Source organism: Vanessa cardui, chromosome 9 (assembly GCF_905220365.1).
Source record: "Vanessa cardui chromosome 9, ilVanCard2.1, whole genome shotgun sequence".
Lineage (NCBI taxonomy): Eukaryota > Metazoa > Arthropoda > Insecta > Lepidoptera > Nymphalidae > Vanessa > Vanessa cardui.
This window is the reverse complement of record NC_061131.1, coordinates 8,407,253-8,431,026: the sequence shown is the minus strand read 5'-3', so window position 1 is coordinate 8,431,026 and position 23,774 is coordinate 8,407,253. Positions and strand designations below refer to the sequence as shown.

Genomic DNA, 23,774 nt, shown 5'->3' with positions numbered 1-23,774 from the left:
GTGGATACCCCCTAGAAGTAATTCGCTGAATTTCTACAGCGAATCTGTTCTTCTAATTTTGTACTAAACAGCAGTAAAGTGGCGGGGGCTTCAAATAATAATGGGAAAGGGGGACGATCAGCCGCCCCAGTCGACGTGGGATCTCCTTTACTCGACTGGGAGGAAGGAGATCATTTCAGTTTTGAAGATTCAGAACGTTTTGAAGAAGATTCATTGTGCAGCTGGACCTCAGAACCTGAGAGTCTTTGCAACAATTGGCGAGGATGGAGAAGACCAAATCTTCAAAACACTTTCGGTATTCGCACCACAAAAAAAACAATTCAAGGTAACTATGCAGCTGATCCTTTGTTTCGAAGTATAGAAACAAAAACATTTCTTTTTATTTTATTCAATAAATTATTAATATATTAATGTTACACGAAATATCAGAAAATTAGTTGATTAAACATATTTATTTAAGTGTAATATTTGCTAGGTTGAAGTTTTCTTTGTGTGTGTTAACATGGAGACAGGTGCTAAAAAGTCATTTACCTTTTGCTTAACCAAGCAAATGGTAGTAAGAACTAAATTAAAATTGTTGCATGTGTATGAAATGTAGTTTCTTTGTTCTTTTTTTATATAATATTTTTAGTATTAGTATGAAATTTTAGTAAAAATTTGTTGGAATGACCATTATTGCTAACTTTCACAAACTTTCACTGATGATGTATAAAACACAATTCACTTATCTACTGACTTAAAGTTACAATAAAATTATGCTTACACCTCTCTTATTAGCTTTTGATAAGAAAATTTAATATTTTTATATATACAAAAAAAAAACAATTACTGATATAGAAATCTTAATATTAATATGTGATCTATCTCATACAACTATGAATATAAATAGACATGGACATGCATTGTATTTAACAACATTATATTTTTGTTGTAGAAAAAACTGTATCAAGCCTAAGTGAACTAGCAGCAAAGTGTGTCGCTTGTCATATTCCCTTTGAATTGGTTGAAAATGTTTATCCACCTGTGCCTGAACAACTTCAGTTACAAATTGCCTTCTGGAGTTTTCCTGATAGCGAGGATGATATTCGTCTTTATTCTTGTCTTGCAAATGGATCAGCTGATGAGTTTCAGAAAGGTGAACATTTGTTCAGGGACAGAGCTGTAAAAGATGTTTTACAGATTGGTAAGTTTATTTTTTAAATATTTATTTGGTTAATAATAATGAATAATGATTTCAATGTTTTATAAAATATCATATGTTTTGTTATTTACAACATATACATAGAATTAAATTACTTTGTATGTTGTATTAAGCCAAAAAGGACATATTTAAGGGAATTTTAACATAAAGTTGTCTTTGTATTTACATGTTTATAAATGTAATTGAAACGATATTGTGTGTCACAAAAGAAATACTATATTGTATTTTTGTGTAGTATTTTCCTACTATAGTATTTAAGCAAGGCGAAAATATAATAATGTAATCTTGTGTACTGCGACCACTATACATGTCATAACATTTTATTTAATTTGTCATTAGGCTTCCATTTATCTGCAACTGTTACACTAAGTATGACAAGAGCTCAATACAATGTAGCAGTCACATTTGACAGACAAAAGATTTCTTCCTGCAATTGCACCTGCTCTTCGTCAGCCCACTGGTGTTCTCATATTGTTGCTGTATGCCTTTACAGAATACATTTAGTAAGTAAAATAAAATGTGTGCATTTTTAATACATTTACATAAATTTTTAATTGTTTTTATTTTTTTGGTCTGTTATTCTGTTATGAAGGATAATATTATGAGGAAACTTATATGTGGCATAAATGGCTGCATATACTATGCATACTTAATGCATAGTATATAAGGAAAGATCCACACATTATTTTTAAGAAGAGTCTAGGCCACTCAGCTATGCATAATTTTAGGACTTACTTTACTCAATTTACTAACAGAAGTCTGATAAGTGATAGCAGACTAATTATTTTCTTATAGAATTTTAAACTATAGTTGCCCATTTATGGGAAATGGAATTGTTATTTAACACTTTTAGAAGTTAATTAATAGTTTTTGCTATGTTTATTATTTTTATGAAACCAAATGAAAGTAATTGTGTTGATGTAGTCTTCTGAAATAAAAGTTGATTAATTTTATAATTTTATACTGCATTGAATCTCTCTTATTAGATATTATATGATTCAATACGAATTACTATATGAATAAGTTTTTTTTTTTAATTTCACTTATTTTTTTTATTTAGCCAACACAAGTCTGCTTAAGAGCACCAGTGTCTGAATCACTACAGAGATTACGAAGAGATCAGCTACAGAAATTTGCACAATACCTTATATCAGAGTTACCACGTCAAGTTTTGCCCACGGCACAGAGAATATTAGATGAATTATTGTCAGCTCAACCGAATCAGATAAACACAACTTGTGGAGCGCCAGATCCTACCGCTGGCGCATCAGCTTATGAGTTCACTTCTTGGTTTCTGGATGAAAAAACATTGCATAATAACATTAACAAAATATTAGTGAAGTTCTGTGTTCCAGCTCCAATAGTATTTAGGTAAACTTTTATTTATAAACTTTTTAATTATTTGGTACATTATACAAAAAGTGTGTTACAAATAATCATGCCTATTTTATCTTATAGTGATGTGAACTACCTGAGTACTAGCGCCCCTCCAGCTGCTGCCGAATGGTCGTCACTACTGCGACCACTCAGAGGGAGAGAACCCGAGGGAATGTGGAATTTGTTGTCTATTGTACGAGAAATGTTTAAACGAAGTGATCGAAATGCAATTCCTTTGCTTGAAATTATCACCGAGGAAGTGATGGCTTGCGAACAGGTATTTTTATGACTGATATATTTTTAATTAAATTTAAAAAAATATAGCAGAATTATTATTGAATGATGATAACTAAAATAATACTTGGCAGATTATAGTGTGGTGGTACAGTACCAAGGCAGCTCTGGTGGCGTGGGGCGGCGGCGGGAAGCACGGCGCCGCGGGGAACTCGGCCGCGCAGCACGCCTGCTCCTCGCTCTGCGACGAGGTCAGTGACATTGCCAAACCGATGCCTCTATATAAGTGATTTGTGCACCATGAGAATTAAACAATTGACAGTTCAAATAAAAAAAAAAAAATGATCGCCGTGAATGTCACAATTTATTTCTAAAGTTGAGATAGGTGTGTTCGTTTCCGAATCAGTTGTAGATTTTAGAGATTCAATATGTGTTTTCTATATTGTAGGTATAATGATTTTGACTTTGATAAATTTGCGCTTTGTAAATTCGTTAAAAAACTGCTATTGTTTACCAAATAACTACGAGTTCTGTATTTTTGTACATAGTTAATATATGGTGAATATTTTTTATAAAATTATTGAAGTACCGCGTGTATCCACAAATTTCTCAATAATTAATAAAATTTGATTACGTTTATGATTATAAAACAAACCACTTGGTGGTAGGGCTTTGTGCAAGCCCGTCTGGGTAGGTACCACCCACTCATCAGTTATTCTACCGCCAAATAACAGTACTCAGTATTGCGTTCCGGTCTGAAGGGTGAGTGAGCCAGTGTAACTACAGGCACAAGGGACATAACATCTTAGTACCCAAGGTTGGTGGCACATTGACGATGTAAGGAATAGTTAATATTTCTTACAGTCATTGTCTATGGGCGATGGTGACCACTTACCATCAGGTGGGCCATATGCTCGTCCGCCAACCTATACCATAAAAAAAAGAAAACCAATATAGAACATACACAGGGACGATATAAGTGTTAAAGTTATTTATCAAATATTTAAGTTCGTTTTCGTTAAATAATTAATATGATGTATCTCTAGGAACATGTTGGCAGCTGAATATATTGATTTGAATTATTCCCAATTGTAGTATTGTTATTACTATATTTTCAACTTGACTAATCAGTTTTTAATTGCGTAAACATGCGTCGAATACATAACAGACATGTTAATGTTTGGGTCATTAACACTATTGTTATATTTGTATTGGCCTCATAACCCCTCTTACCTTGCTTTCGTACGGGTGTAATATATACGGTATGTGTGTACACTATACCTTATTATATACACCAGTGTTTTATTTCCGAATTTGGTTATTAGTGCCGGAGATTACTAATTTTACCTTACCGTACCTACAACAACAACAACAGCCTGTAAATTCCCACTGCTGGGCTAAAGGCTTCCTCTCCCTTGGAGGAGAAGGTTTGGAACATATTCCACCACGCTGTTCCAATGCAGCTTGGTGGAATACATATGTGGCAGATTTTTTTATGAAATTTGTCACATGCAGGTTTCCTCACGATGTTTTCCTTCACCGCTGAGCACGAGATGAATTATAATGACAAATTAAACACATGAATCAGCGGTGCTTGCCGGGGTTTGAACCCGCAATCATCGGTTAAGACGCGTGCATGTTTCTAACCACTGGGCCATCTCGACTCTTACCGTACCTATTGCATAATATTTGTATAAAATGCCCGATTGCTATTATTTTTGTTAGCATATTATTTACACATCTCCATCGAAATATATGCATTAAATGATCGTGAACAAAGTTACTACTTTAAAAAAAGTGACATAAAACAACGTAAATATTAAAATCGCTTATCAAAAATGAAATGTAAATCATTTATATTTACAGCATCTCTTTAAGTTCTTTCTTCTTTCTTACTTCTTTTAAGTCTTTTGAAAGTATATAATGATCTAATATTTTTCTTGGTGATTTATTTTTGTTATTTACTAGTTTGACTCTTATATTGACTTAAACATTATTTCTAAAACAAACATATTGATGTATGACTTTGATAAATATACATTATATCCTTAGGGAGAAAAAAAATAACACGGCGGTCACGGGACGTTTGCCAAATTTGAAAAGACGAAATTGATGGTAGTTGAAATAATTGATAATAAAATAAATCCAATAAATAAATATGCAAGTCAAATAAATAATAAGTATGGTAGGGTTTCGTTAGGAAGTCTAATATTATTATTTTTTATGATTTTAATAATAAATAGTAACGAATAAATAGGTACCTTAGCTGAGAGCAGAGATGGCCCAGTGGTTAGAACGCGTGTATCTTGACCGACGATCGCGGGTTCAAACCCAGGCAGGCACCACCGAATATTCATGTGCTTTATTTGTGTTTATAATTCATCTCATGCTCGCCGACGAATGAAAACATCAGGAGGAAACCGGCATGTGCCTGATTTCATGAAATTTTGTCACATGTGTATTCCACCAACCCGCATTGGAACAGCGTGGTGGAATACGTTCCGAACATTCTCCTCAAAGGGAGAGGAGGCCTTAACCCAGCAGTGGGAAATTTACTGGCTACTGTTGTTGTAAATAGCTCAAGATGTTTTGACTACTACAAGTACAGTAAAAGCATGTAGTTACAAACACACATGTAACGGAGTAAAAACGTCATGAATCTGTGAGAGTAATTGTGTGTAGTATGAATGTTTTAAATCCATAACTTGTTGGGTATTCAATATTTCTTCTAATCGAAGTTGAATTTCCCTAGGTGGTTGTACTCTGGCGTTTGGCTGCTCTGAACCCGGGCCTGGCGCCACACGAACGAGACACACTGCACGAACAGTTTGCCCAGTGGCATACGAAAGTCCTAGAGAAGGTAGAAAGTATAAAATACAGTAAATTAAACCGAAAACTTATCTAATGATTTTAATGTATAAAACATAATACAAATTAAATTCTTATGTTGTTAAAGTTGCTATATTGCTTCGTTATGGTTTATTTGAGACTTAAATTTACTCGGGTCTTCAATTATAAATTATGATCATTGCTATATAAAAATAGGTGCTTAAAAGTGATTAGAAAAGAATAATGCTATACTGGTATGTCATGATTTTAATGTATAAAACACAATACAAATTAAATTCTTATGTTGTAAAAGTTTTTGCTATATTGCTTCGTTATGGTTTATTAGAGACTTAAATTTACTCGTGTCTTCAATTATAAATTATGATCATTTCTATATAAAAAAAAGGTGCTGAAAAGTGATTAAAGTGAGGATAATACTATAATGGTTTATTGTCCACACAGGTGGCTAAGAATCGCAACAACCACATCAACACGTCGTCGTCGCACCCGCGCCATTCGCGCGCGCACTCGCACCCGCCCTACATCAACGGCATCAGTGAGAACGAAGTGTTTCCCGGTTTCCATCCCGCGATGGAAGCCTGCTTCCTCGAGTGGGACGACTATCAGATCCCCGGCGTCACTTATACTAAGGATCTCAATCCGCTCTACCACAGTCCATTCACCATTTTCCGACACACGGATAAGAACGACAGCGTGCACCAGGTTTGAGTTTTTTTTTTAATCGAATTTAAAATGTATAGGTATTTCTTTTTTATTTCTAATAAGGTAAATTAATTTCAGGTCAACTCTTCCAAGGCAGTGTTGAATAATGAGATGTCTCTGAGTTATCGTCTCACAAATCCGGATCCCTCACTTATTGGTCATCGCAAGTTACTCCATAGAAACAATCGTGTAACAGTCGATATGGCCATCCCCGGACCTTCCAGTCAGGTATAAAAATAGTAATAGGGTATTCTATCAATAAATAGTACTTCAAAATGTTGTATATCCTCATAAAAAGCCACAAAAAATTATTTAGGCAAAATAAACACCCTTTCTTGCCCGAAAATGAAATTAAAATTTAAGCCTTTTTATTTCCGTAAAAAACGGTATCAGTCATATTGGTGACGTCACACCTGTATAAATAATAGTCCATATTCATATATAGGAACGGAATTCTACTTTCACAAATCTGTTAGCATTTTAATAAATAAATACGTACAAATAAAATTCACTTTGATTTTTTTTTTAATTTGATGTAAAATTAAATCCATTATGTTAAAGTTGATAGATATAGTTAAGCTGTTAATAACTTAACGCTGAACTGACCGAATTTGCCGCTCACGTCACACCATGGCGGCTCGTGTTTAAGGTCACGTGACATGTAGATTAAAAATTACGACTTTTTAATTTAGTATAATAAACTAATAATGTGTAATAATTATATGACTCAATATCAGAATTTTTAAGTATATTTCTATATCATTTTTAAGTTTTATCAACTTTCATAATTTATTTTTCACCACCGAAAGTACCCTATTGTGTAATAAAAATATATTTATACGATATGTATATTTAATAAAGAGGAATGACTTTTTATCTCAGGCTCGTGGTTCGGGTGAAGGGCCGAGCGATGTATTAGTACGTGATTCGGGCCCAAGTGACGGAAATCATTCCAGCGTCTCATCTGAAGGTAACAGTAAACTTGAAATATATTTTTTTACTTCAGTTTCTTTGCTTTAACACAAGTTTTGATATCGTATTGTATCAATAAAAATTAAAATCGATACCATGAAGGTAATTAATGGAACAGGGGGCCTAAGTCCAGCAGTGGGCAATTTACAGGCCTTACTTTATTTTAAAGTAAACGTTACGTTACTTTACCATGAAAATATAATTGTATACTACAAATCAAAATGTTTAAATGAGGAATGAATTTGACGAATTTACCTTTGTTTAGTCATATATTAACTATAAACGTTATAAAATTGTTTTAACGTTGCAATAGGCTTTTGCGAGAACGAAGAGGAAATACTGCAACAGAGCGGTGGCGATACGGACTCGCAGGAGTCGAGCTCGGCCGGCGCGTCGTCGGACGACGCCGTGCGGCGCGTGTCGCACGACGACTCCGTGTCCGACGACGACTGCAACCTCTACTACTACGACGCCACAGCCGCCAGACGAGTCGCCATCGACAGCGCCAACTCCAATCAAACTCACGTATGTTATTGTATTCAGTTAATTGCATCGTCCAAAAAATCTAGATTTAAGAATAAAGAAATAATTAATAACATTATTTGTTCTGGTATCAAATTTAATATATTATTATTAATATAATATATTTACAACAATATTATGTATATACACAGTGACATTGATCACTTTGATAAAATTAGTGATAATCACTGTATATGCACTAGGAGTAAGGATAAGCTTATAACCCCAAGTTTCCGACTCCGCAAAGTCAATAAATCTTTCTTGGGGCAAGGTATCCGTTTTTATAATAAAATTCCGCAGACATTTTTAACTTTGCCGTCTCGTCAATTCAAATCGTTTGTAAAAAATACATTGGTAAAAAAGGCCTATTACTCGATACAAGATTTTGTAGATGATAAAAAAGCGTGGAATTAATACCTGTCGACTTCCACGCAGGATATGTTAATTTTACTAATTATATTAACTAACATGACTTTGTATTTTTTTAATTTTGAAAAAGAGTAACTACTGAGTTTCTTGCCGGTTCTTCTCGGTAGAATCTACTTTCCGACCCGGTGGTAGCTTTACTTAATTGTTAATTGACGATTTAAATGTGTTTGTAAAAACCCACTTGAATAAAGATTATTTTGATTTTGAATACAGTTCCTTTTTTACCAGAATTCAAGCGGTAGTCGTAACGGCGGAGGTTCGAGCTCGTTCGCCAACTGGGGCTGCGGCTGGGAGGTGTCGTTTGCGCGCGCTGAGGGCTTGCACGCACACGGACACGCAAGGGAGGCCTGCGCGCTCGGTGCCTGTCTGGCTGCCGAACTACTCGCGAGCCCGCCCGCTCTCGGTGAGTTTTGATAAAAATAAAATAAAATAATAATAATAAATAATAAATATGAGACAACATCACATACATTACTCTGATCCCAATGTAAGTAGCTTAAGCACTTGTGTTATGGAAATCAGAAGTAACGACGGTACCACAAACACCCAGACCCAAGACAACGTAGAAAACTAATGGTAATCTACATCGACTCGACCGGGAATCGAACCCGGGACCTCAGAGTGGCGTACCCATGAAAACCGGTGTACACACCACTCGACCATGGAGGTCGTCAAATAGAAAAATAGAGATAAATAAAGTGTATTTTACAAACATAAAACAAAAAATATATATATAACGAAGGGAACGTTGGAGATTGTGGGCGATCTTCTTCCTCAACCACCTCAGTGTTGTCCACCATTGTGTCCGAATACGCCCAATTCGATTAGGATCTGACGTTCCGTTTTCCAATCTCCGACATATATATAATCGTAAACTGTATATAAAATAAAAACGAATCAAAGATTCTTAAACTGAATTGTATGAAATCAACTCTTGCAAAAACTCGAGTGAATTGCATCTTTGTCTATATGGGATGTAGCACATTTCCATGTAAAGATGTATCAGTAGTTACATTCGATAGTATCGAGGACAGATTAAAAATAACCTCAAAATAGTGTCTCGCTCGGTGGGCTCGGGCGCGGGTGCCAGCGTGGGCGCCAGCGTGGGCTCGGTACTGAGCGCGGCGGCGGAGGCGCGACGCGCGCGGCGCCGACACGCGCCGTCGCCGCGCCTGTGCGCCGCCAGCCACCGCCTGTCGTGTCTCGCGTCCGCCACGCTCGCCAAGTGCGCTTTCCTTTGCACGGTTAGTTGGACTGCAACATTTACTTGGTGGTAGGGCTTTGTGCAAGCCCGTCTGGGTAGGTACCACCCACTCATCAGTTATTCTACCGCCAAATAACAGTACTCAATATTGTTGTGTTCCGGTTTGAAGGGTGAGTGAGCCAGTGTAACTACAGGCACAAGGGACATAACATCTTAGTTCCCAAGGTTGGTGGCCCATTGACGATGTAAGGTAATATATCTTACAGTGTCATTGTCTATGGGTGATGGTGACCACTTTCCATCAGGTGGCCCATATGCTCGTCCGCCAACCTATAACATAAAAAAAAACATTGTAAATATTATAATACCGCCGTTTTGGAAATAATAATTCTAAATTTATGTTCAATACCAATAAAATGTTGTCTCATTTATTAACATGAGGCTGCTCTTTAACATGAGATTTAAAGGACGATGCCAAAGCATACTTATTTTGGAAGTTCCAATTCCACTTTTAAAATAAATATGTCATGCTGTATAAGCTGCTTAAATATTTTTATAATAGTACTTGCTTGATAAAAAAATAAAAAAACTTTAAAAATATCTTATAGTCCTATAAGCTTATGTTTATATTTTAATAATGGCAAACATTATTTACCAGGTGTTAGCAGAGTTTAATGAACATCATGAATTGGCATTCCGAGTTGGTCTATACGCCCTGGAAATGGCTCGTCCGCCTGCTAGTACGAAAGCACTAGAAGTAAAGCTTAATAATCAGGAGACAGAACTGGTGGCGTTGTTGAAAAAACTCCCCACTGGAGTAGAACAGCTACTGTTAGCTAGAGAAAAAGCGGAACAGTTAAGAGATGGAACTCTCAGGTAATTTTTTACAACTTTTGTAGTTATAATGTTACTCGTGATGCATAACTGTTTTCTGTTTTCAGAAATCGTGGCCCAGCCCTACTCCCCATAGCGTTGGCGAGCTTCCTTTTCGACGTCCTCGTTCTATCGGCTACCGATAAAGAGAATAAACACCCAGTATGTTTGCATTTATATTTTTTGTTTTGCATATTATAACTAATATTAAAAATTTATTATAACTGTCTTTATTCATACATGAGATATATATTATATATAAATATACTAAGATATAGTAAGCACAAATGGCAGTAAAAAGACCTAAGCTTTTGCTTAAAATGTTATCTATTCCTAAGAAAAAACCGGTTCATTGAAGTAATGTTAAGATTGATTTTTGTGTTTCTAATTTCCCGCTCTATTCTTATTATCAGGCAAGATTACCATCGGACGAGATGTTAGGTTTCGAATCTGCTGTAGCGGCTTTAGGCCTAAAAGCGAATGTGTCGGAAGCTGACCATCCATTGCTTTGCGAGGGAACACGAAGACAACGAGGCGAACTGGCTATTACTCTTTTATCATTTTATAAGGACGATCCTGTTAAACTAGCTAGGATCATGAACAAGGTAATTAGAAAAGTTATTATAATATTCAAGAAGTGAAAATAAAGTGATTATTTTTTTTTAAACTAGACATTAAATTATATTTATATTGCTAATATATCAGTTCTAAACTATTTATTACTATTTTCAGCTACTGGACCGTGAAATCCATCAACTAACGAAGAATCCAATGGTTAGCATGTATTACACAAACAACCCGCGCCTAGCCGCCTACCGCACTGACACAGCACTGTACAACCATCAAGTTCATTCTGTGCACGCGCAGCATTCTGCACCTGTCTTGCAACAATCAGTAAGAATAAAGTTATTTTAAGTTTTACTTTTATATTAACTTTGAATTTCTTTTTAATTATGTCCGAATAGAAAAAAGGTTTTCCATAACTTGAGGTGTAGTGGGTTCAACCCAGTTAAGCGAATGAAACCCGTGAATTTTTCGTGTGTTGATAAAAAATAATCTGGTGATTAACGATGAATGAAAATATAGTAAAGACAACAACACATACTTTGTGTAATTTGTTCCATGATTTTCTCCATATCCATGAAGCAGCATTGTGGAATAAGCCATAAAACTTGTACAAATTGAGCAAACCTTTGAGAAATATCAGTCAGAAATTTCACCTCACACATTATTTTATTTTATTGCAACAACTAATTTTTGATTAATCGTATTTTACTAATTATTTTATTAAAAGAAATAATATTGATTGATATGATAAGCATAATATTACATTACAAAGTGTCAGATATGTTATTTAACGAACACTGTTTTATAAAACAGTTGTTTGCACACACATGAATTGTTTGTCAAATTTTATGAAATAATAATAGAAGCAGTAGTTTTGTTTTGTTTGTAAAATGAAAACGTGTTTTCTATAATGCTTTGTTGCTCCAGGCGTCGGCGTGCCCGCTGGTGGGCGACATGGAGCGGCTGTCGGTGTCGGAGGGCGGCCCGTCGCCGCCGGCCGCGCCGCACGCGTCGCACCAGACGCACGCGCCGCCGCACCAGACGCTGCCCCGGCTCAAGGACTCGAGGTTTATGTTCGATTTTGTAGCGTAATTCATGGATTCATTTAAGTTATTATGTTTATTAAATACAAGTAAATAGTGCAGTGGTATATCTTTACTATAATATTATAAATGAGAAAATAACTTGTCTGTTATCTGATCACGTTGAAACCGCTAAATTAAATTGAAGTTTGCTATAGAGTTAGTTTGAGTCCTGCGACAAGATATAGGTTATTTTATTTATTCTTCTTACGAGGGGTAACTTGATCGGGGACGCTTTGTATGCATTGGTATAATTTTGTAAATATCATGGGGCTGAAGACTGGTTCAGCTAGTATTACCAATAGGCAGCAAAAATTGACTAATTTAATAAATAGCTTTATATAATACTCCTCATATTACAGATATAAGGGTAAACGACTGTATCCATCGGTACCCAATCAGCCTTCAGAAGCTTCAGCACATTTCATGTTCGAATTGGCTAAATCTGTACTATTCAAAGCTGGTGGCTCCTCCAGTACAAGCCTTTTCACAGAAACATCTTGTGCTAGAGAACATCATGGTCCACATAGGTAAGTTTAATTTGTTTGAAAATATTTGCTCTATAATTTATTAGTTTTTTTTAAAGACAAGAATGTTATCATTATTTATTGTTTTTTTGTTATTTATCTCTTTAGTTAGTTAAAATATATACGTTCCTAAATTATTATTCGCAAAATATCTAACAATCAACAAACAAACTTTTTAAAATTGTATTTTCCATTTGTTTAGAGGATTACATATGGCGGCATTCCAGTTGGGTTTATACGCCTTAGGGCTACACAATTGTGTAAGCGCAAATTGGCTAAGTCGTACTTATTCTTCACACGTAAGCTGGATTACAGGTTCGTTTAACATTTTTTTTACTAACTTGTAAACAATTTTAAATTGATATGAATGTATCGTGTAATGAGTGTTATGGATTGGTTTCGTTTTAGGGCAAGCTATGGATATTGGAGCACCGGCAATTTTGTTCCTCATAGATGCCTGGGAGGGTCATCTCACTCCACCAGAAGCTGCGGGAATAGCAGATAAAGTAATTGATTAAATGGTTCAGCTTAAACAGTTAACGGCCTACTCTAAAAGTATTTTATTATACCGAGTCAGATATATATCTGTATATTGTGAAGAAAAAATGTTTAAAAAAAATTGAAAAAAGAATTTCTCAGGATTGAGTCGCAAAATTTTTGTCAATGAAATGTAATATTGAGTGATCGTTACCTGCGCAGGCGTCGTCGGGCTGCGACGTGCACTTAGTGCGCGCAGCGGCAGAGCTGGCGCTGTCGGTGCTGCCGCACGCGCATGCGCTCAACTACAACGAGATCCAGCGCGCCGTGCTGCAGTGCAAGGAACAGGGCGACGCCATGCTCGAGCGCGCCTGTCTCACCGTCGAGGCGGCCGCCAAGGGTAACGTGATCATTTGGATTTATTGAGAGCAATGGGATAGGTACCTATATAAAACTTTTGTACATGTGTGTGTGACTCCTAAACGCTTGGACCGATTCCGATGATATTTTTACTCTGTATTTTTGAGTGGCTCCCTGATTTGGTAGGCGTCGTTGCGATCGGGAAATATATCGCTAAGAGAGCGATCATTTACATACCATTAATTTTATTGTGTGTTTACAACCCTTATTTAGATATCTAAAATACAATCCCTTTCCAAAAACAAAACATATCAGCACGCACGTCTGGCCATGAGCCTCATTCAACAAAGGAACATATGTATAAATATTGAAAAATTAAATGTGTTTTCGCTTTCTGACTACTGATAAAAAAGGTGTTTGTTATATACCGAAAAAACTACAAAGGCTACTAAAGGCTCATGTGAATTATAATTTCAGATAGTTTATTCCAATATTTAAAGCACAGAATCTCACTCAATGGTCAAGAGATTTTTTTAATTATAAAAGGACGTAACATGCCTTATTGCCGAGAGTCATCAATATAATAATATTATTCTGTGCAGGAGGTGGTGTGTACCCGGAAGTACTATACACAGTGGCGCGCTACTGGCACGAGCTGTACATGCGCCAGGCCAGCGAGGAGGGAGACTGCGTACTCGACGAGCCGGCCTATCGTGCGCCACCTCCCCTGGCCGTCCCTCTGCCTTACCCGCTGCCCTACCCTTTCGCCTACCACCCTTATCCTCCCCCGATCTACCAGCTGCAAGTAACTCACCCTCCACAGGTGAGTAAATTTGGATTTAAATTCAGCCAGCAGTTAAAATATGCTCTAATTATTATCTCCTGAATAATGGACCTGCATAGCTATGTAACAATTTAGTTAGGCTCGACTTTTTAAATTCATATTCTCTCTTTGTTAGTGTACTTGTTAAACTTTTTTTACATACCGAAATTAAAATATGATACTCTTGTTAATGCAATGCAAAAAAATTGAATTAGCATTTGATGGTAATCATATAAATTTGCTGCAGTTCGGAGGCACAGCAACAGCGCACCCGGGTGCACAGTTCGCCCTGCAGCCATACTTCGTGCGCGGCATCGTGGCCCAGACGCACGCGCACCCGCAGCACGCAGCGCACCCGCAGCACGTGCCGCACGCGCAACACTCGGCGCACCCGCCGTCCATCACGGTTAACGTGAGTACAAGTCGAAGCTGCTTCAATTGCCTCCCATTGTTACGGGGCTTCGAGTGGCCCGATATATTCCCTTATGTTATAATTATTATAGAGGCTATTATTTATTAAACTATTTATTTTAAGACATTTAAAAGTATGGGGACTCGTAAAAATACATCCGTGATTTTCACTGGCATTGGTATATCTTTGATCAGTTTGTTTACTACTTACAGGACCCCATATTCTTGTGGGCCCTAAAATGGGCTAAGACGGCCTTAGTACTATGCCGAAAATAATAAGTAACATATGGATAACTTCGATGGGTCTTGTTCTATCTGATTTTTGCCAGCAGTGCCAACTGATTATCGCATTTTATTTATAAAACCTTACAATGATATGGAATATTTCATTTAAGATTTATGGGGTTTTACAGGAAAACGTAGTTTATCAGCAGCATCCCGCACCCATTCCGGTTTCGATGCCAGCCGGACACGTCCAAATGCCCACACCTGGGGTCAGTACCGTCGGTGGCGTGGGCGCTGGAGTGAACGCTGTGGGCACAGTGACAACCGTCAGTGGAGTGAGTGCTGTGAGCGGAGTCAGCGGAACTATTGGTACAGCCAATGGCGTAGGGCCACCGGCCCTGCCGCCAGCGCAGCTGCGTCGCTTGTTAGCCGCTTATCGAGTTGGAATGTTAGCGCTGGAGACTCAGGCCCGTCGAGTTCACGATGACCGCCCACAAAATAAATTTGGAAGGTTCGTTTCAGAGTTTGTATTATTTTTGAATGTTTAACGCTGTTCTCGGCTTATTCACTGGCGATAAATTTAAATTATAAATATTACCTATAAAACGAAACAGACAGAACAGAAAAAGGCTTTATTTTTTTGTTAAATATAGTATATCTGCACTAAAAATAAGGAACCCACATCGATACATCGCACCTATTATCTTTCCGAACTTGCCTACGGCTAACTTAATTAGAAAATGATTTTTTACTGCTTCGTTCCTCGGGGCAGATAGTTCGATACTCATAATCTCAATTCAAAATACAATATTCGGTTTTGCTATCGTATAGAATGTAGATATGAACAGTTATGTATATATTTAGTATGAAGGTATGTTGTAACAATACGGCTACATTGGTGACGGCGATGAAGTACATTTTAAGCTTCCAGGGCTCAGTAAAACGATAAGTCCACCCGATGTACAGAAACCCGCCGTACGGCGAGCACGTGAAGTGGCTGCTGCGCATATCGAAGCGCCTGGGCGCGCAGTACCTGCACCAGTTCTGCGTGTGCGCAGTCAACTCGGTGGTGTCGCCCTTCGTGCTGTACGAGCTGTGCGTGGAGTCCGCGCACTGGCTGGCGCGCGGCGGCCCGCACCACCTCGTCATGCAGCACCTGCGCGGCACGCTGGCGCCGCTCGTGCACAAGTGCCAGCAGATGTGAGTGCACCTCCGAGCACCTCCGAGCAGGCTTGGGGGATTGACTTTCTTACCGACTAAAGACTAACTAGTTAGTCGTTTACTTGGTGGTAGGGCTTTGTACGAGCCCGTCTGGGTAGGTACCACCCACTCATCAGTTATTCTACCGCCAAATAACAGTAGTCAGTATTGTTGTGTTCCGGTTTGAAGGGTGAGTGAGCCAGTGTAACTACAGGCACAAGGGACATAACATCTTAGTTCCCAAGGTTAGTGGCGCAGTGACGATGTAAGGAATAGTTAATATTTCTCACAGCGTCATTGTCTATGGGTGATGGTGACCACTTACTATCAGGTGGCCCATATGCTCGTCCGCCAACCTATACCATAAAAAAAAAAAAAAAAAAGATTTAGTTTAACGAGACAACTTTTATGCCTACCAGGTACATACAATGCATACACCAGAAGCTGTACCATCTGACGGCGGTGGAGTATGAGGAGTTCGTCGGCATCGTGCTGTCGGCGCGCACGGCCTTCCAGCTGACGCCCGAGGGCAACACGCAGTTCAAGGAGTGGCTCTCCACTCTGCGCCGGTAGCTCCCTCTTACATTCTCTAGGTTTATACGTAGCGTGAGAAAATATAAATCCTTAGTACTTTTCACTAGTGCAAGGATCCGAGGCAACCGAAATATGAAAACTCATAGATGAGGTAACTCGTTTCCAGCTATTCTGTATTGTTGTTTCAGTATGAGAGCTAACTGATCCAGCATACTAGCAAATACAAGTGACATGAGATATATGAGTCACATAGCATAGGTAGGGGCTTGTCAGTCACGATTTGTATATTTGTATATGTATAGATGTGACCGCTTACCGTTAGAGAGATTTGCTTACTGTTCATTTTTTAAATTTATTTTGACATTCGTTTTTCTCTCGGATCGATATTACATGTCTAAACATATCGAAAGTGACCCTCGAAGCACAGACATCGAGTTAATCTAAAGGTTACCGTCGCAGATCCAAGTCGTGCAAGAAGGACCTGTGGACGCAGCTGAATGTGGCGCTTCAGACGAACGGCAAATGACGCCGGCAGCCGATAGTTTGTAGGATGCGGTGCGCCGCGCGCAAACTGTCACACTCCCGCCGCTGGCCGCGCTGCCGGCTCGTCTACCAGCTGCACACCCTCTAACCGACTCGCACACGACGCTTCGTAATCCGTCACGCAACATGTTGATGCCGGCTCGATTTCACTCCCACCCTTACGCTACGTACATTCGATATTCGAACAGCTTTGCCGATTCTAAAATCGAATGATTGCAATCTGAGGGAATGAATGTAACTGTTCCAGATGTCTTTTGTAAACGTTGTAGTGAAATCGATCTTCGCAATTGTGAAATTTTTCGAAAGAATTATTACGATGTTAAGCAAAATTATAGAGTATTATAGCCGATAAAAATATTTACTATCGAGACGATCCGTTCGTGTGGTCAGACTTGGATTATGAATATAGTGAGCGGCAATCCTTAAAATTTATTTTTGATGCAACGATACGTGTTTCTGTCGATACGAAATCGATATAAAAATATCTGAGATTATTGTCTGGAGCGATTTAAAAAAAATATTTTGAATATAGACTTATAATCGTAGATATTTCCTTACATTGAGATTACGTTGACACGATAAAGAAAAAAAAAAGAAAAAAAGAATTGAAAACTAGTCTCGTGTCGATTCGTATATAAACTTCGAGTCCGAACGTATCGGTGTGTCGCAAGGTTTGGCGATAAATATCTACCTGGGCAAGAGTATCGCCTTTGTATCGTTATCGGTTGCATCCACTATTTAAATACCTCTTTTAGTTTAATTTGAATTAAAACTCGATAAGAGAATCGATCTCAGTTTAAGCAATTGAAAATATAGGACTCATTGAAAATAAAATGTTGCTAGCTCCGGGAGGTATCAGAAGGGCAAGTTACATTTAAAAAAATATTTTATGATGTGATTTTACGATTTCATTCATGATATTCCTCAATAAAATAATACGTTCATATATAACAGTTCGCGCGGAGTATTGTCATTAAGCTATTAATTGTTTTAAAACAATTTAATCTATAATTCAAATCAATTTTCTTCCCTTAATTAAATGTTTTAAGTACTTGATGAAGTCTGCATTAGTTATATGAAATAAGTTACTTAAAGTTTTTAATATAATCCATTTTATTCTCCAACATGTTCGACTAAAATAAAGTAAAGCTCATTTAAAGGTTGTGTCTAAAGTAGTTTGACATTTCGTTGTAATTCGAATACTTTTTAAAAAGACTGGTTATGCGAATTAATTATTGTTTGAAAAAGGAGCTCGCAACATTTCTCGTATTTGCTTAATTCGTTCATTATTTCACTGAATCTATTACTGTTATCCGAAGCCAGTTATTAGACATTAAGTTTTATGTTTGCGTGTGTTGTGTTCTATAGTCAGAAATAGCACAAAATGTTTTCATATGTTTTTCTCGCTTCAATATTCGTCCGTATGTTTTAATACACTTTACTAGTCAACTTTTAAGGGCATCGGTTAACCTGTAAAGTGGCTTTTTAGTTAATTTTTTTTATGACAAATTATTTCGATACCTCCTTAAAAGATCTCTTAATACTGTTTTTTACTTTACGAGAGGTATTGAAATAAAATATAAGTGATTATACTGTCCATCTGAATCATTTAAGGTTATGCCGTAGCACAATTTTAGGCGAATTATATTTTTTTTTATATTGTCGATATTGGTGTCACTTTGATAAACATTGAAATTTCTTAAATTAATTTTATTTAATTTAATTGCTCAATATATATTTTTTTAATATAACAAAATATGACGCGAGCCCCATTGATTACGATTTCAATTTGTCCACTTATTTCTAAATAAACTCTATAATAGCTTATTAGATTAAATGTCTTGAGATACATGAGAAGCGTTTTAAATCGCTGATTGTGTTCGCATTGTAATCTTTATTATTTAATATTGATCTGACTGAAGATGATGTGAAAATATGTATTATGAGGGATAATGTGACTCGTACGTGTTTAATGTAGAAAAAGTCAAAATATGAACATGGCGATAAAATAGTTAGCATCCAGTAACTGTTTAACATTATTGTATACTCCACGTATGTCTGATATGTTGTCGTGTGCCACGGTTGGGAATCGTTATATGACCTTGTTTGGAGAACAGGCAGGATGAAAAATTCAAAATTTACCATAGTCCATTTTATATCGAAAATTGGCTAAGACGTTTCAAGTGACCTAAAATAGTCGTTAGACTACAGATTTATTAGGCAGATTGTAGATGACAACCGTCGATTCACTATTTTTGATATAATCTTGTCGAAATTTGCAGTTTGATGGACGTTTAATATGTAAGGAGTTGCGTTAATACACGTAACGCGAGTTCGTTTAGCTAGAGTAACTTTATTTACAAGTTTATATTATATGTATTATTATATTATGTCGTAAAGCAACGTAGCATCTTGAGAGCCTTTTGAAATATAACTATATTACGAGTTAGGTGGAGAAGTCGACGACTAAACTCGTCATTCCGATGTCTTGTATAATATTTCAGCCGCTTTCGTAACGGTTTAGCATTCGGTGTCGCTAGTTTCGTATTTGAATGTACAATATAATACGACCATAGGAGATACATTGAGATCTTCCACTTTCGAAAGCAATATTATGTAATATCATCTTAGTGGGTACAGTAAAACTTATAATACTATTTTATAAAATTACCTTTTAAGAGTTATATCAATTTATGATGATGATGATGTCCTAAGGATCGGAAGTTCCTGTTTAAAACTAACATGGCATATTCGTGGATCTAGATTATATCTATACTTAGTGAAAAGTATTTTTAAATTGACGCTAGATGAAATGTAATTTTGAATATTATTAATCAGGTCAGGAAGCTTGTATTTGAGGAAGGTATTTTTATTGTGTAGTCTAAGCTAGTATTGATCGCGGAATTGTGTGTTCTTCAAATGATTTGTTTAATAACGATACTGTTCACTTAAAATATAGATCGAGGTAGCAGAAAATATATGTGATTAAAGAAAAAAACAATATATAGAGTTTTTTAAATAATTCTTACATTTGATTCAAACCATCCTTTAAGCTTAGCATCTCGCCGAACACAACTATTAAATAAAATAATTTGATTTTACATCATCAAAGAAAAGACCAACGTGGTTGTGTGCATGCAAAAGGTATCAAGAATATGTCCAATGCATTATATATCAAGAAGAATAACATGGCTACATTTTAAAGTATTTAAGAAATTAATTAAATTCATTTTTTTCCTTAAGTTTATTTTGGACTGCCAATTTAGATCGTACCTAGTCTGGTAAATAGCTAAAGGGCTCTAGTGCATGTTGGTTTAGTGCCCAGAAAGTTCGCGCTAGTGGCACAATATAACTATTGAACAGAGTATAATTTTTTAAGTGAGCGTGCAAAGGGCTTAGAAATTGCGAACTTTTCTAGTGTGTGTCACGCTCTCCTTCCGATTAAATTTATAGACTTTTTGTACTGTGAATTCGTGCAAGACGTCTCCGGTTGATTTAATGGGCACTTAAAGAAAATTATAGTTGTAATAATTTTTGGTACAGTATTTATATTTGTGTTTGTTTTTTCTCTTAAAATTACAAAAATAATTTAAAAAAAGAAAACCAATCTCAAAACTTAACTTCTTAAAATAAATATTGAAAATTATAATAAAAAAATATTTACCGAAAATATTGTTGTTAATAAATTTATCTAAGTCTATGTGTGAAGTATTCTCTAAGTAAAACATCATAACCCATAAGTGTCTAACGTTACGGCTACTAACTTCGTCACTCGTGTATCGAGAGAGTGGTATTTTTTATCAGACATTGGAATGGCACGGTTTGTCGCCGGCCTCAGCGTCGAATAGAATTAGTTCAATATTTTTTATTAATTAGGTGTTTGTGCATTCATACGCGTGGATGTTCTTTGCATTCAGTAGGTAGTAAATTTTAGAATGCTAGTTAGTATAAATTCACTTTCGTCACCGTTGGACGGATTTCTATCATGATCCTCTAAATCGGCCTTCGCATCGGACAAATGTTCGATGATGTCTTATATAATTTCCAATTAACCTGTAGCTCTCTAGCTGCATTAAAGTACTTATTGATCCCACATACGTCTCCGTTACCGACTCGTTAATAATGCACTTTGAGATTTATGTAAATTGAATAATAACCGTAACGAATAATTCAGTAAAGTCAAGTAAGATAAGAAATTTTAGTAATATAGAACAAATGGAAAGATCTCTTGAATATAGTGTTAGTTGCTATTTGAAATTAAACACTTTAAAAATACTTCATAGTAACTTGCCGTCCATGATTATTTTGCAGCCTTTTCTCAAGATACATGTAAGATTACATAAGATAATTTGCCATATATTTACATTTGCATATTTCTGAATTGTATTTCACGGATGAACTTCGGGGGAAGTTTTGTGTGTGTATTAAGGCTTTTGTGCAAAGTTAGTATGGATTTATGACATGACTTTAGATTGTTAACAACAATCCGGCCATGTTAGAATAGCTGCAGTCTGATCAGTTTTGAGAATCCTTTGAATTTCAGCGTCAGTTGAACGAAGAGTTGGTCTCATGATAATTATCGATCTTGCAGTCTCGTAAGCCATTGAATATTGTTCTTCATCTTTATAAACTTTGCACAGGAGTGATTAATGTCTCGGTATTGCCGTTACTGCACCCTTCAGAGTTCGTAAGTAAAATATAAGTGACTATGCTCGATGGGCATTATTAACATTTTCTGGTATTTTTAAGATCATTAAAACATATTTCAAATCTTCAGAATAAAAAGTGTTTGAAGTAAATTCGTCTCAAAAAACTATTTTTACACTATATTAATCATATTATATAATATTGAAAAAAAAAAGATGAGAGGTATATCGTAGTTTCATAATTATAAGACGTTAGTACGGAGCATATTTTAATTAGATGTTTAATGCATGTCATAGTTGTAATCAGCCCAGTGTCGGGCAAAATTGCAAAAATTTCATAAGCGTTGTGGTACTTTTATTTGCAGAATATTGATATTTTACATATCACTCGAACTTCTGCGAGTTTATGTGCAATTCATTGGTTTCTTAAATTCTCATGCAGTTATCTTCCAGTGTTCGAAAGTATAAGTTTACTATCTCAATGTAGTAATATTAGAAACCTAGAAAAATAACTAATCATAAGCATGAACGACAATGGATATGACATACAGTAATTGAACAAATTAATTGAATTGATCATGTAACACGCAGATGAATGAAATGAATGCTTCCTTTTGCAGCCTATATTACTTGTATGTCTGTTCAACAACTTGTCTTTCTATGTATACACATGGGCCTCTCGATTTATCATATTATAATTTAGATACATTAAAACACTACTTCTCTGGTTACATAGTCATACCCAGATGTATAAAATATCTAGTCGACTGAGGAATCAACTCGAAGCGTTTGATATTCAGTAATTTACCTACGTCACATCACAGTCGGAGTCGAATAATAACAGTAGGGACGCGCATACTTGATCTCGATTAAGTATAATTTTATACATCTGGATTGTAGTTTTATTATACACTTTGTAAGTGTGTTGTCCGCCTATTAAAAATGTAACCATTACGATTGGAATGGCTACTTATTAGTGTACGTAATACGTTTATAATATATATAGTATTGTATCGTCCATATCGCATGTTTTCATTTGCAATCGTGACAGAGGTACAGCGGCTACAAAACTATATCTCTGATTTTTTAATATTCTTGTTCGAATATATGAATAATTTGCATTAAACTTATCTTTTCCTCTAAATATATTGGTAATACTGGCCTCCATGTCACTCTTGCTGGAATAAAGACTGACAAGAACACTCGGCGAAATAGTCAAACGAAGTCTTAATTAATATCATCGGGATGTCTGTAAACAGTAGTTTTGCTCGTATTTAAATAACGCAATATTAATTTGGAGTCATGATGAACCATCCGTTACTTGTTTTCTGACATCCTGCTTAAGTATAGGAGTGCCCATACATTTTATATGATTATTAAATTATAAGCACTAGTGCTCCGTTGTCGCAAATGGTTGTAATAATAAAGTTATTATTATTAGTGAATTGATAGACTGTTATGCACTATTTCTGGTTTAACAGCGTCGACTCCTCCCCGCATGTTGTCGCTTTATATGCAAACAATGTTTTCTCGTTCTGAACACTTTGTGATGACAGGTTCGTGTTGAATGGCTTGCGGTTGCATGTGGAACCACAACGTGTGAATTACAAACAATTGGTATATTTCCTATTTGCAATATCTAACGTTTACTGTATGTTTTTACTCAAACTAAAATATTTTGACCTCTAGATAATTTTAATGATTACTTTTACGGATACATCTAAGTCTTTTTTGGCAAAATATTTGAAGTAACATTATTTAATTATTCAATATACTTATTCTATATTTAAGAGTAATGTGTTTTATTTCCTGACTTTTAATTTTAAGGTGATATTCAGTCTAAATAATATTTAGTAGGTAAATTATTTTTGTAAATACAGTTTTGTCTGTTTTTGTAACATTACATTTCATTCTTAATAATCGACGTCACAATTCAACATTTGTAAAAAAGAAGCTAACAAAACCATACCCGATGTTTAAATAATCCAGCAGCGTGGCTTCTTCAGATTGGAACA

General features: G+C 36.1%; 1 protein-coding gene across 1 annotated transcript; it reads left to right on the top strand.

The window, feature by feature from the left end:
- Window positions 1–21: 21 nt before the first annotated feature.
- LOC124532460 (zinc finger SWIM domain-containing protein 8 homolog) lies at window positions 22–23,551 on the top strand (the record flags this gene model as incomplete). Its single annotated transcript, XM_047107364.1, has 28 exons — window positions 22–325; window positions 935–1,183; window positions 1,541–1,704; window positions 2,262–2,572; window positions 2,660–2,855; window positions 2,947–3,063; window positions 5,565–5,672; window positions 6,104–6,364; window positions 6,443–6,592; window positions 7,247–7,334; window positions 7,650–7,861; window positions 8,516–8,690; window positions 9,344–9,531; window positions 10,150–10,367; window positions 10,433–10,526; window positions 10,778–10,969; window positions 11,097–11,258; window positions 11,859–11,998; window positions 12,376–12,543; window positions 12,743–12,855; window positions 12,949–13,046; window positions 13,240–13,417; window positions 13,980–14,200; window positions 14,448–14,612; window positions 15,025–15,347; window positions 15,803–16,036; window positions 16,456–16,605; window positions 17,030–23,551. Coding segments are annotated over 28 exons (5,046 nt in total), but the record flags the coding sequence as incomplete, so codon positions are not given.
- Window positions 23,552–23,774: the final 223 nt, after the last annotated feature.